The sequence below is a fragment of the Electrophorus electricus genome, chromosome 18 (genome assembly GCF_013358815.1).
Source record: "Electrophorus electricus isolate fEleEle1 chromosome 18, fEleEle1.pri, whole genome shotgun sequence".
NCBI lineage: Eukaryota > Metazoa > Chordata > Actinopteri > Gymnotiformes > Gymnotidae > Electrophorus > Electrophorus electricus.
In genome coordinates this window covers 14,301,382-14,318,298 of record NC_049552.1, presented here as the reverse complement: position 1 = coordinate 14,318,298, position 16,917 = coordinate 14,301,382, and the positions used below count along the sequence as shown (strand labels likewise).

The following is a 16,917-nucleotide window of genomic DNA, read 5'->3' as shown; positions in this document are numbered from 1 at the left end:
CTGTGTAGTAGGAGGTTTTTGTACATTGTAGCTAGGATTCCTCACACTCTGGGCACCAGGGCACAGTAGTACAGTGCAGAGTCTGATACTGCAGCAGAGGAGATCAGCAAATCTACTTGTTTCAGATTTTTATCAACATTGGCAGATAGACGTGGAGGGAGAGGTTCACTTTTAGTTTCACTTGGAAAGATGTAAAGGAGGAATTCTGGTCTGGATTGTGGATATTGTTGGTACCAGTGGAGATTCTCTACAGTACCACTGAACTCTTTGTAGCTGCAGGATAGAGTAACATTATCACTCTGAAACACAGTTTCATTGGGGAAAATTGGTTCTATTGGATTTGCCATAGGTGTCACCTGCCATAGAGAAGAGAACATAAAGTTAACAGGAAGACAATAAAACAGGCTGATCAAAGAAACAGAGCAAGGAGAGAAACACAAAACAATAATCAGGCAGGGGGAAACAGTCTAGGCTCAGTAGAATAACAAGGTAAGACATCCGACAACAATGTCAGAAGAAACACTTAGGCAGACACGGCGATTAAATACACAGACTAACAAGAACTAAATAAGAAAAAGGAGAAACTAATGAGAAGAGAACTAAAGGAAAACAAGGAAAAAAATCAAAACAAAGTCACGAGACAGGAAACTATAGAAAACAGAACTCGAGTAGTGTGTTTCAGTGTCGAGTGGTTATTTTTTTCCTTTGTCCTGGTCCTGGGTTTCACGTTTTATGCACCTGCATCAACGCACTGCAGTACATGTATAGTAGTCGAGACCAATTTTGTTCCCTCACAAAAAGTATAACATGACAAATACACAATGCAAATACACAAATACACAATGCACAGCACTGCACACAGAAGGGTCATTAGCAGGACATGAGAGACACCTATAAATCTTCAAAGGAATCATGTAACTTGAGTGGTCTTCTGTGTATTCTGTGTCTTACTGTGTCATCTGTCTTATTCAGTTAGTGTTGAGGCCTGCTATCTAGCAAGCTAATCTGCTACATAGTATGGCAAAATATTAGTCTACTTTGTGCTTTGAAATTGTTAGATAGCCACAGCTTGCAATAAATTATTAGCATTGCTAGATTAATAACAGTAAACTTCCTCATGATCAAAATTTGAATAGTGTCCTGGCCAGTGACTCAAACTTTCCAACACCTCATCTACAGATGGATACCAACCAACAATAGCAGTTTTCCTAATTACAGTCTTTATTGCACCAACTAACTGAGTTGGGCTTGACTTTACTTGACAAACCCAGATATATTCATGAATCATTTTTAGCTTTATCAGTTATATTTTAATTTTCTTCATAATGTGAATGCTGAATATCTAATAATGTCATACTGTCACGGTCTACCTGGCATCCCTGCCCAGGGACATGCCGACTCACACACACACTCACACACACACACACACACACACACCGCCCAGTCCCTCAGCACACACACACACACACACACACACTGCACTTGTACCATTCACAATATGCTGATTACTGATCATGTTCAACTTTTTCTTCTTTGTTCCCTCTCCCTGTATAAAGCCCACAGGTTCTCTCCGCATTACTCATCTGCTGCACCACTAGACTGTCTGCTGCTTTGCCATGTCTAAAGCATTCAGAGTTCGTTCTCCCAGCTGTTATATTGCTTTTTTGTTGTGAACGCTTGCTGCAGTGCATTTCTGTTTTGTTATCATGGAGACAAAAAGAAACTCCATATCCACACTTGCAACTCACACCCATCCAGCATCACACATACAAAATAAGTTGTTACTTAACGAAATGTAAATGGAATAGAGTAAATGCATTTAAAGTGGATAGAGACATCCCATAGCCTTCACACTAGATGTGTCAGTGTATACAATAGAAATTCAGCATGTCTGTGTTTTATTTTCAAGCCTCAGATAAGAATACAGATAATATCACCACAAGCCTTTTAACTCCCCACGCAGTTTTTGTAAAGCATTGCTGGGTTTTTTGTCACTGTGGGCCATAAAGCACAGTAGTACAGTGCAGAGTCTGATACTGAAGCAGAGGAGATCAGCAGATCCACTTTTTTGTTATTTTTATGAAGTTTGATAGACAAATATGGGTAAGGTGGTTCAGCTTTTACAGTATATCTGTCATCTTCGTCAATAAGCAGTAGAAACTCTGGTCTTGATCCAGGTTTTTGTCGATACCAGAGGAGACTAAAAGGTGATCCATCATATGTGCAGGACAGTGTGGTGCTGTGTTTCTCATTTGTAGACATGGTGGGTTGGTCTGGTCTGATAGTTTCCAGACCTGTGACTAAAAGCAAAATAATTAATAATCTCCTTGAAAAGTAATAACCTCTTTTGAAATCATTAAATGCAATAATAAAAGTGCTCAACCCTCGAAAATATGAATAGCAAAAAAATAAAAAATTGTCACTTTAAGTCCTGTGTAAGTGCATTACTTACCCAAATTGGAGAGAGCAATGAAGACACAATAGAAGAGTATCATGTTTATTTGGACTGTGAATTCAGATTTCTAGCATTACATGTAAATGCCAGGCTGTTACTGTCACGAATGGCCACCCTCCTGGCATCACTGTTTCTTCAGTTTCCCTGTCATGTCTGGTTTCCTTTACTTCACTGTTCCGTTCCTTGGTTTCGTTTTTTCTGCCCCCGTCTGTTCCACATTCCACTCCTTGTTTTAGTTTTCACTGTTCGCATGTTCACCTGTATCTGTTTAATGCCTGATTGTTTTGGTTATTTAAGCCCTGTGTTTTGTTCCCTAGGTTGTTGGTTATTTTGGTAAGTTAGGTTCTGTTGTGTCTTGATTACGCTCACCATTGTTGTCGTCGCCCTTGCTTTTCCATTTGCTCTGTTTTTGTAGTGTTTTTGCCCCAGTGTTTCCCCCTTGCCTCGGTTTATTTTACCCTCCGTATTTTGTTACCCTCACTTATTAAACCACCTCCTGCATTTGCATTCTGCCTCTTGCCTGTTCCTGCTGAAGCGTAACAGTTATAGACACATAGTTACACATTAGCACATATAGCTCCACCTATTCAAATCTCCTCACTGGCAGAAAACCAAAAGCAGACAAACTTCTCATGTCACATATTCAGTGCAAATTATCACAGAACTGTTATGATGCTTAATAGTAATGTTTAATAGTGGGATCTTTAAAAAGGGCATAACTAACACGAGTAGACAGGCTAGATTATGGTTTTATTATCATTGCCCAGAAGTATTATAGTGTTTGGTATTATCACAGTAAATATACTGATGTAACAGGATGGGCAGAAGGAGGTAAAGAGCTGCCTATCAGAGAGAATGAGAAGGGAGGACTGAAACACAGAGAGGTTTACAGTATCAATGGAGACTGTTCATTCACAAAGTCACTTTATCATTCTCATGAAAGTCTCCCTGAATGATGAAATAAGAAAATATACATAATAACAGTTTGAATATAATAAATAAATAACAATTGACATGGCTGTACCAAAAGCCTGGTCTATCAAAGAACACCAGAATTAAATATTTTTTTTTTCAATTTTTGCAGGTGTTACCACATGCTTGTAATGGGTTTCCTTGTTTGTAACCAGCTGTCGTTTGATGTACAAATACAAAGGGAATTATCTAATATTGTTTTTGTACAACCTCTCAGAAACTTTGCATCACTGGGCCCCTACTCTAAGAGCACAGTAGTAAAGAGCTGAATCTGCCAATGTTGGTTTTGTAATAGTGAGTTCAGTGGAGGTTCTGGAAGTTGTTGACTGGAACCGAACATGTGGAGAATACGCATCCTGACTCCATGCCCGAGAACCTTTCCACACTAAAAACTGAGGTGCTTTGTTAGGATGTTCTCTGTACCAGTGAAGTTCAACATATTCACTGCTTGATTCATATGAACAACTGAGTTTTACAGTCTCCTCCTCTGCAATATTCAAGACGGCTTCTTTAGGTACAATTTGACAAAATATACCTGGAAACGAAATTTCAAGGATCATATTTTGAATGTATTTTATAATGATGTGTTTATGTGTATTTCTTCCTTAACCATTGCATTGAACATTGTTTGTGTTGCTGTGAATCCATCTGGTGAAAACTGCTGTAATGAGAGATTGAAGAATAGATTTGTACTCCTGTAAGGATCTATTTTTGTGACATCATAGCCTGCAGTCACAATATTCTTTGAAGTAAAGTAGTTTTCTATAACACCAGGAGCTCCTTTTTGGCTCTTGGTGCCTTGTATTTACCTTTCACATGTGTGTTTGTCCTTGTTACTACCTTCAAGTGTGTGTGTGTGTGTGTGTGTGTGTGTGTGTGTGTGTGTGTGTGTGTGTGTGTGTCTGTGTGTAAGTGAGTGAGAGTGAGTGCGTGAAAGAATGTGATCCTGTATTTTTCCCATGTCTTTGTGTCCCAGGCAAATTGTTCACCTGTGAGTGCGAGTAACCTGTAACAGAATTCTCAGAATCCTTTGGTCCAGTTCCTCCTCATGTGACCTTCCCATAGTGATTTTACGTTGGTGGTTTTGTGTAGCCAGTTGATGCTGTATCTCCTGGAAGTTGAGGAAAATACCTGTGTAATATTACAGCCAGATCTCTAGATATCTTAACATTTAACTTAAATATTCCTGAAGTTGTAATACCCAAAAATTCTGATTTGCCCTTCTCTGTTTGAAATGTCTCATGAGATACTGTTGACTCATGAGGTCTATTTTTTGCACCTGCAGGTGTTGCCACTAACTTTATCTGTTTTTGAGTAACAGATTGGTAGGTGTAATAAAGAAATAACTTTAATCTTCTGTGGTTTAATTAATTTTATCTCTTTCAATGTTTTTGTACAGCTTGTGTGAGACTTTGTATCACTGGGCCAACTACTCTGAGAGCACAGTAGTACAGAGCTGTATCTGTGAGCAGTAGTCCACTGGTAGTAAGTTCAGTAGAGCTTTCTGTTGTTGTTGCCTCAAGCCAGTGGTCAGCAGGAGTGCTCTTCTGACCCTTGTAGGACTTTGCACCTTGATGCAGTAAATATTGTGGTGCTATGTTACCTGTCCTGTCCTGTCTGTACCAGTACAGAGAAATGTAAGTGCTGGTTGACTCATATGAACATGTGAAAGTCACAGTTTTAGTTTCTTACTTTACAATGTTTGTGTCTTCCTTGCTCGGCCCAATCGTATCTGCATACACACCTGTATTATGGAAGAGTGGAAAGAAAAATGTATGAAAAAACTATATTTAAACAGATTTAGAAGGTAAATAAAGACATTACCATCTTCATGTTCAATGACATGAATATTAGTTTTGCGATAACCATGAATGACCTGATGCCACAGTGACTGTCAGTAGTATGTATCTCCACATGTGCAGTAGGCTGTATAGTTGAGCCATTTTGGAGCACAGCTCTGTGAGGATTCTCTGTGTAATAGTGATGTATGTTCTGAGCACTTCACCTGAGGAAATACGTCCCTGGAAACCCACACAGGATGTGTATCTGTTACACCACGACTTTCTCATTTTAGACCAGCCACAGTAAATGTAAACTGAACCCCAGTATACTGTTTTTCACTGAGCCACTGAAGGTCAATGAGATAATGACACTTGTCCTTGCATGTATATATAAGCCATCATATAGACATGAAGACTGTGTGGATTTATAAGACTCTATTTTGTGGCTCTCATATTTTCATTATGGCATTTTATATTATTCAAGAATTGTGAGGTCGTATTGCTCAGATGGACATTGAAGTAAAGGATGTTTTCTCCTGTGAAAGTGCTAAAGATTTGTGGTTCATACACTGACTAATCCAGCTAGGCTTAGTGATTCCTCTGTTTGATGTTTCAAAGTGGACATCAGAGCACAGTAGTACACAGCAGTCAATCACATGCATCTTCTGAATCCTCAAAGGAACAGAACTGGATTTGGAATCCAGATTTTCACTAAATTTTGCTTTAATCTCAAGTTCGGTGTGCCCTTGTCCAAATGTTAAGTTCATTAGAACAAACTTTGGAAATCCATGCCTCTGTTGCTTGTACCAGAGGAGACATGGTGATTGATCTTCAGTGTTGTACTCACACTTTAAAACTGCTGCATCTCCTTCAATGGCAGTCATTAATTCCTCAGATTGTTAAATATAGTCACATCCCCTGCAGACTGAAAAACTAAGAAGTGTTAACTGCAGCAAAAGAATGACTACAGTAATGCAATTTGTCTTCTTTTCTAACCATTCACTCCAGTGTTCAACTCTCTTACCAGAAAGAAAATTGTACTAAAGTGTACTGCTTTTAGTCCAGTATTATATTGCTAAGAATATGAAAATTAGCTCAGTGTTTTTGCTCTGAAAACGTTGTCTTGATTTGCACTGTTTCTTAGGAGCCCGACCTCTGAGCTAATAGTCAGCTGCCCTCCTGTAATTCTCAATTCACTATTGCCCTCTTGTGTTGATCAAGCACATTCTCCTAGTTCAACAAATTTGGACAGACCATTATACAATTGTAGAAAGTATTGAATTTCTTTAACATTTTGGAGCTTCCAAATATATCATCAGACACATATGTCACACATGTAGACATTCAGAGATTCAGGCTTCTGAACAGCATTCACAGTACAGTAGTACACTGCAGAGTTTCTGGATCTTCAGTGACTTGATGAGGAATTAAATTAATTTGATGAGGTGTCAACATGAGTATCAAATCTTTCTCTGCTAAATCTTTTTGACTTTTACCAACACTGAATCTTTACAGTGTGATCTGAAAGACATTGTCATGTTTTTGTTCAAAAGTATTTCTCTACATCTAAAGCATAAATACAGTTTGAATGGCTACATTTTCTTCATCAGACATCACTTATGCTTCTTTATGTTCTACAGAATTTTCATTCAAACGTTACAAACTAGATAAATAACAACATAACAATATAACAACATTAGTTGCTCTTCTTCAAGAATATTTGCAGTGAAGTGTGAGCAGGATATACATTTTAAAGGGTTCATGCATAAACTATAAATTTTTAAATAAACTAATTAATATATCATATCTTTCTAATTCTTAATGAAAGTTCTTATTGAACTTTCTAACACAGTACTGATTTAAAAATTAATTCTATTAGAATATATGTATTTATTATTTTTAATAGTTAACTAAAAATAGTTAAATAGTTTAAACATCTGAATATATTATTTGTGGTATCTGTAAGTTTAACGTTTAAATTTGACAAAAACAACTTTCTTTTTTTAGAAAATCCTTAGTTCTCTTCATACAATGGCTTTAATTTTCTTCTTGCATTAAAGCAAATCAATACATTTATTCACATCTCCACAGGTTTTTGTATAGTGTAGCTGGGTTTCCTCTCACTGTGGGCTGCAGGGCACAGTAGTACAGTGCAGAGTCTGATACTGCAGCAGAGGAGATCTGCAGATCCACACGCTTGACACTCTTATGAAGGTGACCAGACAGACGAGGATCAGAATCAGATGTTTGATTTTCTCGATATTCCGCCACTAAAACAATGAACTGAGGCTTTGAATTGGAATATTGACGATACCACAGCAGAGAGGCTGTATTGGCAGTGTAGCTGTAGTTACAGGAGAGTCTAACTGCTTGGTCCTCTTTAAAACTGACTGTAGTAGATAAAGAGGTGATGCTGTCCTGTGTGCTGTCACCTGAAAAAGGTCTTCAGTTAGTCATATGGACTGATTCAAATCAGATTAATGATTAATCCAACATGTTCAGACTGAAAGTAGTAACATAATATTTAACAATACATAATATTTACAACATGTAAACAAATGTAACATGTTAACATGTAAATAAGGACAATATGTTAAATGGAAGCAGAGTCTTACCTGTGAGTACCGTTAAAAGCATAAATAAACAGAGAAACATTGTGTTGCACTTTGCCCTCTGTCTCAGAAGTAACTTAAATGTCTCACATTGACATTCTTTCTGTACACCATAGTTCAGCTGCTCCTCCTTTTCCATTTAGTAACCAATGAGAGAGCAGGAAGCCCAGAATAAAACCCCAATTATCTAGATCATCCACATGACTCTGTAGAGTCTGTTTAGTTTGTTTGTTTAGTGTATTTCTGATCAAAAGTTTAGATTTTTTGTCAAGTAGAGTTAGACTCTTGGGGACTCCAGCAGGTGCCAGTTAATTCTTTCTTTCCTGTGTTTAATGATATGATGGATTTCATAGTACCATTTGAATGATGTAGATCATTTGTTTGTTGCTTTCTGTAGTGGCTCAAACAACAGACTCATACAGTGCACTATGCACTTTCAAAGTGAATTCTTATGTATCACTACCTGTGTTTAATTTCTCTTATGCAGTCTTTAAGTCTTTTTGGTGGCTCCTGTGTTAAACTGGATCACAGAAAAGCCTAATCACAAACAGGCTTTGTAACTTTATAGTTGTTTATGCTGTAAACATTACATTAATAGAACATTTCTTACTTGCAAATTATTTCCACCATGTTTTAAAATATGTAATTCCTCTCCTGTTGCATTCATACAAGCCAATTGTGATGGCCCAATTGCCACAGGGTAAGGAGTAGGATGCAGAGACCTCTCTCGACGCAGACAGACATGTATTAATGTAATAATCAAACGATGAACAATAAACATTAACAGCACTCACATGTAACAGTCCAGTGCAGCATGAACATGGGCACAGGCAACGAACATGAACAGCTACCCTGTACCATCTACACAAACAATGACCAACAACAAATTACACACATACAGGGGTTTAAATACATACATAAAACAACAAACCAAGTGCAAAAACAGAAATGAACCATCAACAGTGAACTCCCACTGCACATGGCAGGCTGTACCATGTGATCAGTGGGAAGGGGTGCATACCGTATTTCCATCCCATTTTGTGACTGTGTGCTCAAACCTAAATATTTTGCAGGAACAGGGTTAGTGTTTGGGCCACAGGGTTGACAGCAGCATTATGGTTACTGACATGACCATTTGTTTACAGTATTAATCCTTAAACTGGATTAGGGTTGGATTGAGAGGGAGAGAGAGAGAGAGAGAGAGAGAGAGAGAGAGAGAAAATGACCATAAGTCTCCCTGCAGCTTGTAAATTAGGTTATAAATTAGTATTTAATATGTTGTTTATTTTCCATTTTCATTTGAGTGAGTTTTGTTATTATTTTGCTATCACTTTGTTTTGTTAAACTATTTGAAATCGAGTACGGCATCAAAGAGAATGAGAGCAGATGCCACCTGGAGGAAGGATGCAACAAGTGCTATTCCAGTCCTCTGCCTAAAGGGACCAGCCAGCTGAGAGTGAGCTGGTTGGCTGGGGTAGAGGGTGAGGAGAGCAGAGTAAAGAGGCTTGGCAATGGAGTCTGGTTTTTCCTAGTGAGGGAGAGATCACGGCAATGGCAGAGACAACATGAGTCTGGTTATAAGGTTACAATGGCAAAGGTGTTTGTGTGCCACACTCCATACAGATGTTACTGCATTAGAACTGGACAGCAGCTTTCACTGTGATGCACTCGTATCTGTGAGCAGTAAATATGTATCAAATGTACAGCAGCAAGGTAAATGTTTCTGGTACAGTGGGAGGTAAATGTACATCTATGTTCCATCTCTTAAGACAATGTGTCAACATTATTATTATCATTATTATATAGGCTTAAGTTCAAAGCAATAATTCTGGTAGTCCGGAGGCCTAAATCAGGGAAATAGATAATATATCACTATACACACTTGCGTTCTGACACACACACATACACACAGAGGTTCAAATCTGCTAGGCCCAATAAAGGGCCTGGGCCTAAATTTAATAACTTAGATGGTAGAAATTATGAACAGATATGAATACACAATGAAGTTTGTTTCCAAGAAAGGGGAGGTCGATAAGAGAATGAGAAGTTAAGAAAGAAGACCAAGACTGGAGGAATCACACTTCTTAAGAGATAATAAAATAAGAGAAAACCATCACTGCAGGATGGCAAAAAGAAGGATAAAAGAAGACCTCAAACTTAAGGACTCTGTTGTTCTTGAGGCTCCTTTGTTGTATTCAAATGGTGTCAGTGAAGTTCAACTTCTGTTTTTCTCTACCATCCTAAACACCAACTCTTTACCTGCTGAGTGATCAAAAACCTGAGGACATGACCTCCAATCCTGAGGACATGACACTGACATTTGGAAAATGGGTACTTGTGTTGGTAAATATGCCCATGAAGATGTTCTAGCTAAAGGTACCAAACAAAACATTATATTTAGATTGCTTTGCTAATTAAATGTCCATCAGAAAACATTCAACTAAATATAATCTCCCATTTTTCAAAATCGGGGTTCTTAATCTTCTCACAATACAAAAAGTTTAAATACCACATCTTCTATCCAAGCAACCATTTCAACATAAAAGTGCAAGAAGCATTCTCTAAAGTGAATGTTTGGTTTGTCCATTCTGGATTACTGTAAATAAAAATGCAGCCAACATGGTGGTATCTGCTGGAAGACAACATGCTCCATATGTAGATATTAAGAACTCATTAAAAGAAAAACAATTATTCATACTTACAGATGGTTATACAATAATGAAAACTTGTTTTGTATATTTCATTCCTGGTAATAGATCCCCCTAAATCTTACACACTGTCCTTTTAACTATATATATATATATATATATATATATATATATATATATATATATATATATATATATATATATATATATATATAGATATATATATATAGTCTTATGCTGGTAAATTCACTTACACCTATTTAATTCAAATAATAAGCATGTCATACAAAAATATGTTTGTTCAAAGATCTTTTTATCTTCTTTAACCACTATACCACCAGAATCCTTTTTTTCCAGATGTTACTACATTCAGTAACACCACTGTGGTTTAGATGCTCTCAGGTTCAAAGCAAATATTGTGTATCAGTTTTTTTAAAGCCTCTCAGAGACTTTATATCACTGGGTGCACAGAGCACAATAGTAGAGAGCTGTCTCTGCCAGAGTTAGTCCACTAATAGTGAGCTGAGTGGATCTTTCAAAGGTAGCTGATGAAAAACGTCGGTCTGATGTGTGTTCATCACTTCGGGATCGGGCACCTTTATACAGTAAATACTGTGGTGCTTTGTTCGGATACTGTCTGTACCAGTACAGATAAACATTTCGACTACTTGAGTCATATGAACATTCCAGTGTAACAGGTTGCCCCTCATGGTGAAAAACCTCAGTATCCTGATTCTGTTTTGGACCAATTTGATCAGCACAAAACACACCTGTAAGAAAAATGTGAGAGAAAAAAACAGCCAATTAAAATATTTTAGAAACTGTCCATCTCTATAAAAGGTTCAACCAAATTCATAGCCAGTACCTGATACCATAATGTAAGTAATTAGGAAGAATGTTTCCATTGTGAATATGATCAAACTGAATCAGTATTGTGTTTAAGCTGTTATTGCTCTAATGTTGATATGTGCTACTGTGAGTCTCTGCTCTGAGTGCAGTTATGAAAAACTACAACAGGAACTTCCTGTCTTGGAGACCAACTCTGTTGGACTTTCTGACAAACATTAAAGCAATAATGAGGTAGAAATTAAATTTTCATAGCTCACATGGGTAATATGTTTATGTGCTATGATACACTATGACCATAAAAAACTTTTTGCAGTTTTTCTGGAGGGTGTTTCTGCATAAAAGCATGCTTTTTGAGCATGGTATATTGTTTTTGCTTTTATCAGAGAAACGTGTTTGTCTAATCATGGAGGGAATCATGTTGACCATGAGCCCTGGTGGTGGGGGGTCTGAGCCCAGAACATAAATTCTGCCATGTGCCTGTACATGATGTGTGGATACTCTTGGTCTCCTGGTAGTGGGGCTCTGATGTGTGGATACTCTTGAACTCTTGAGCAACAAGGAGCAGGTAAAGAATAATGATTCTGATATCACTCTTCTGTAAATTAGACACCATGACACTGAATGTGGATACATATACTGTATATAGGGTTAACATTATGTATTTAAACTGAAATTATTTCACTTGGTTTGAGCTAACTGATTCTGTAGCAGATAGTTTAGAATTAGTAATGAAAATCTATGAGTTTGTGTTTTTACCTGCAGGAAATGGCGAAGATCAAAATTGTTGATTATTCATAGTAGGGTGTTAAACACCTATTTATGATATCACATTTGTAAGGAAATGAGCAATTCAAAAGCATTAGATTTATCATTCAATAATAATCATGTTTATAAGTTTTTTTTTGTTTTACTGATACTCTTCTGTTAAGAATTTGTCAGCTGTAGTTATTAAAGTCAAATAGCCCCCTCTATTGATTAAAGCAACACTGTCATATGAACCACTTTTTGTACAGTGTAGCTGCATTTCCTGTCACTGTGGGATCCATGGCACAGTAGTACAGTGCAGAGTCTGATACTGAAGCAGGGGAGATCAGCAGATTCACTTTATTATCCTTTTTGTGAAGTTTGACAGCCAGTTGTGGGTGAGGTGGTTCAGCTTTAGTTACATGCTCTGTTGTTACCATAATCAGCAGCAGAAACTCTGGTCTTGATCCAGGCTTCTGTTTATACCAGTGTAGACTATAAGGTGATCCATCATATGTACAGGACAGTGTGCTATAGCTGCCCTCAGTTATAGATATGGTGTGGTTTTCTGGTCTAATGCCACTGTCTGCAGGTTCAGCTGTAAAAACAGAAATGTTGCTTTTATTAGCTTATTAAAATTCCAAATGCTATTAGTTTTGTGTACTAATTATGACTTACCAATACTGGGGAAAGGTATGAAAACATAGAAGAGTAGTACGATGTTCATCTTGAATGTAAGTTCAGATCTCGAGCTTTACACAAAAGTGGCAGCTTCTCCTGAAACATACAATACTCTACATGGTCTACTCTCACCATATCAAGCTCCCCCCACTCATACAGTAGTCAATGCAATGACTGACAAACCCATGTGTTGTGTGATCTGCTTGGTAACTAGTATTTTGGATATAGGTTGTGCTAAATCTAAGAAATTTAATTTTCAGTCATGACTCATTTAATCATTGTTCAACTATAATGATCCACAAAACTATGTAAATTATGATGTCATAAGTGAATTGTTTTTATTTATTAGACAGATGGAATGCTTATCTGATCATTTCCAGATTTACAGGCTGATCTTCATGATTACACATGATTAATTTATTTTTTTTTGTTTAATGCCTTTAATACATTTATTGAACAAGATCATTGAATCAAGATAATATTTCATTGTTTTTTACATTATGTACCATCCATGTAGCCAGTTCAGTGTAAATGTGGGTGTCTCAGCTACTCCCAGTGGGTCTCTGGAGTCTGTTGAAATAATTTTGAGGGACATGGAGAGTGTAATATTTCAGGAACAGCTGCCAAATAAGCAGTTGTTAATTTGTAAGACATGAATGGGGTGGTTGGTGGCACGAATGGCCACCCTCCTGGCATCCCTGTTTCCGTGGTCTCCCTGTCGTGACTGTTTTCCTTTACTTCCTCGCTCTGTTCCTTGGTTTAGTTTTCTCCGCCCCTCGTCTGTTCCTTTATTCCAGTCCGTGTCTTGGTTCTCCCTGTTCCTATGTTCACCTGAGTCTGTTTAGTGCCTAATTGTCCTGGTTATTTAAGCCCTGTGTTTGGTTTCCCATGTTGTTGGTTACTGTGGTAAGTTTAGTGTGTTTGGTCGTGTTCAGGTGCTCTCACTCTTTCTTTTCCTCAGTGTTTTCCCCGTGTCTCATTAAATTAATTATTTAAAACAATGCAACTTATTTTTAAGCTGCTGCAATTTTCAATGGTCAGGTGATAATGTGCAACTGCAGCCAGTAGCATGTGTGTGTGTGTGTGTGTGTACAGAATCTTCATTCACGCTTCTTACAAATTAAATAACAATATATATTAGTTGCTCTTCATCAGAAAAGAAAACTAACGTCATTTCATTTTTATCAAGGATGTTTGCAGTAGTGTAAGCATCATATACATTATCATTGTTTTAGAATAAACAATAAATTAATTAATACCACCCCCATTCTCCTTATGGAGCTTTCCTTCTGATACAGTCCTGATTTAAAACTTTTTGGCAATAGTAGACAAGCAGAACGTTACAGAGTGCTGCCACCTTCTGGCAGGTGGCTTACTTACAATTTTACAGAATTTCAAATTATCCGGGAATAAACACAGATATAGATGCATGCTCATAGAATGTTGACTTCTTTTTGTTAAAATAAATGAAATATCTGAATACATTACTTATGGTAGCTGTAAGTTTAACCTCTTTAATTCTATTATGTATCATTATTATTTAGTATGTATTATCTAATTAGTATTATTGATATTTGATAAACAATTTTTTTAAACAAAATCCTTAGTTCTCTTCATTCAATGGCTGTACATTTCTTCTTGCATTAAAGGAAACCAAGAAATGTATTCACATATTCACATACATCTGCAATTAAGTTTATTTCCACAGGTTTTTGTACAGTGAATGTTTTCCTGTCACTGTGGGCTGCAGGGCATAGTAGTACAGTGCAGAGTCTGATACTGCAGCAGAGGAGATTTTCAAATCCAAACGCTTGACATTCTTATGAACATGAGCAGACAGACGAGGATCAGAATCAGCTGTTTGATTTTGTTCATATTCCAACACTAAAACAATGAACTGAGGCTCTGAATTGGAATATTGGCGATACCACAGCAGTCTGTCCGCAGACCCAGTGTTGCTGTAGTTACAGGAGACTGTCACTGTTTGGTCCTCTTTAAAACTGACTGCAGTAGATAAAGAGGTGATGCTGTCCTGTGTGCTGTCACCTGAAAAAGATCTTCAGTTAGTCACAAACTGATCCAGTGCAGATTAATGATTAATCCAACATGTTCATACTGAAGGTAGTAACATAATATTTAACAATACATAATATTTACAACATGTAAACATATGTAACATGTTAACATGCAAATAAGGACAAAATGTTAAATGGAAGCAAAGTCTTACCTGTAAGTACCCTTAAAAGCATAAATAAACAGAGAAACATTGTGTTGCACTTTGCCCTCTGTCTTAGAAGTAACTTAAAAGTCTCGCATTGGCATTCTTTCTGTACATCATACTTCAGCTCCTCCTCCTTTTCCGTTTAGTAACCAATGAGAAAGCAGGAAGCCCAGTATTAAAACCAAATTATCTAGATCATCCACATGACTCTGTAGAGTCTGTTTAGTTTGTTTGTTTAGTGTATTTCTGATAAAAGGTTTAGATTTTTTTGTCAAGTAGAGTTAGACTCTTGGGGACTCCAGCAGGTGCCAGTTAATTCTTTGTTTCCTGTTTTTAATGATATGATGGATTTCATAGTACCATTTGAATGATGTAGATCATTTGTTTGTTGCTTTCTGTAGTGGCTCAAACAACAGACTCATACAGTGCACTATGCACTTTCAAAGTGAATTCTTATGTATCACTATCTGTGTTTAATTTCTGTTATGCAGTCTTTAAGTCTTTTTGGTGGTTCCTGTGTTAAACTGGATCACAGAAAAGCCTAATCACAAACAGGCTTTGTAACTTTATAGTTGTTTATGTTGTAAACATTACATTTATAGAACATTTCTTACTTGCAAGTTATCTTCCCTTTAGTCCAAAATAATTTGTTTTATAATGTTCTTTTTCTATCAACAATGTTATCAGAATTGTGTGAACCCCTTTAAGGTTTACTTTTCTATTAGGCAAAACTGATATTATTTAAATTATTTGTACAATGTTTTAAAATATGTAATTCCTCTCCTGTTGCATTCATACAAGCCAATTGTGATGGCCCAATTGCCACAGGGTAAGGAGTAGGATGCAGAGACCTCTCTCGACGCAGACAGACGTGTATTAATGTAATAATCAAATGATGAACAATAAACATTAACAGCACTCACATGTAACAGTCCAGTGCAGCATGAACATGGGCACAGGCAATGAACATGAACAGCTACCATGTACCAGCTACACAAACAATGACCAACAACAAATTACACACATACAGGGGTTTAAATACATACATAAAACAACAAACCAGGTGTAGGTGTGTGCTAACAAGGGGGGGCATGGTTACAATTGCGATAAAATGAACCATCAACAGTGAACTCCCACTGCACATGGCAGGCTGTACCATGTGATCAGTGGGAATGGGCGCATACCGTATTTCCATCCCATTTTGTGACTGTGTGCTCAAACCTAAATATTTTGCAGGAACAGGGTTAGTGTTTGGGCCACAGGGTTGACAGCAGCATTATGGTTACTGACATGACCATTTGTTTACAGTATTAACCCTTAAACTGGATTAGGGTTGGATTGAGAGAGAGAGAGAGAGAGAGAGAGAGAGAGAGAGAGAGAGAGAGAGAGAGAGAGAGAGAGAGAGAGAAAATGACCATAAGTCTCGCTTGCAGCTTGTAAATTAGGTTATAAATTAGTATTTAATATGTTGTTTATTTTCCATTTTCATTTGAGTGAGTTTTGTTATTATTTTGCTATCACTTTGTTTTGTTAAATATATGAAATCGAGTACGGCATCAAAGAGAATGAGAGCAGATGCCACCTGGAGGAAGGATGCAACAAGTGCTATTCCAGTCCTCTGCCTAAAGGGACCAGCCAGCTGAGAGTGAGCTGGTTGGCTGGGGTAGAGGGTGAGGAGAGCAGAGTAAAGAGGCTTGGCAATGGAGTCTGGTTTTTCCTAGTGAGGGAGAGATCACGGCAATGGCAGAGACAACATGAGTCTGGTTATAAGGTTACAATGGCAAAGGTGTTTGTGTGCCACACTCCATACAGATGTTACTGCATTAGAACTGGACAGCAGCTCTCACTGTGATGCACTCGTATCTGTGAGCAGTAAATATGTATCAAATGTACAGCAGCAAGGTAAATGTTTCTGGTACAGTGGGAGGTAAATGTACATCTATGTTCCATCTCT

The 16,917-nt window shown here is 37.4% G+C and overlaps 1 gene segment (V, D, J or C); it reads right to left on the bottom strand.

Moving 5' to 3' along the window:
- Positions 1–12,369: 12,369 nt before the first annotated feature.
- Positions 12,370–12,808, bottom strand: LOC118242952 (the record flags this gene model as incomplete). The annotated part of the segment is given in 2 exon segments: positions 12,370–12,659; positions 12,740–12,808. Coding segments are annotated over 2 exon segments (339 nt in total), but the record flags the coding sequence as incomplete, so codon positions are not given.
- Between the last annotated feature and the right edge of the window lie 4,109 nt (positions 12,809–16,917).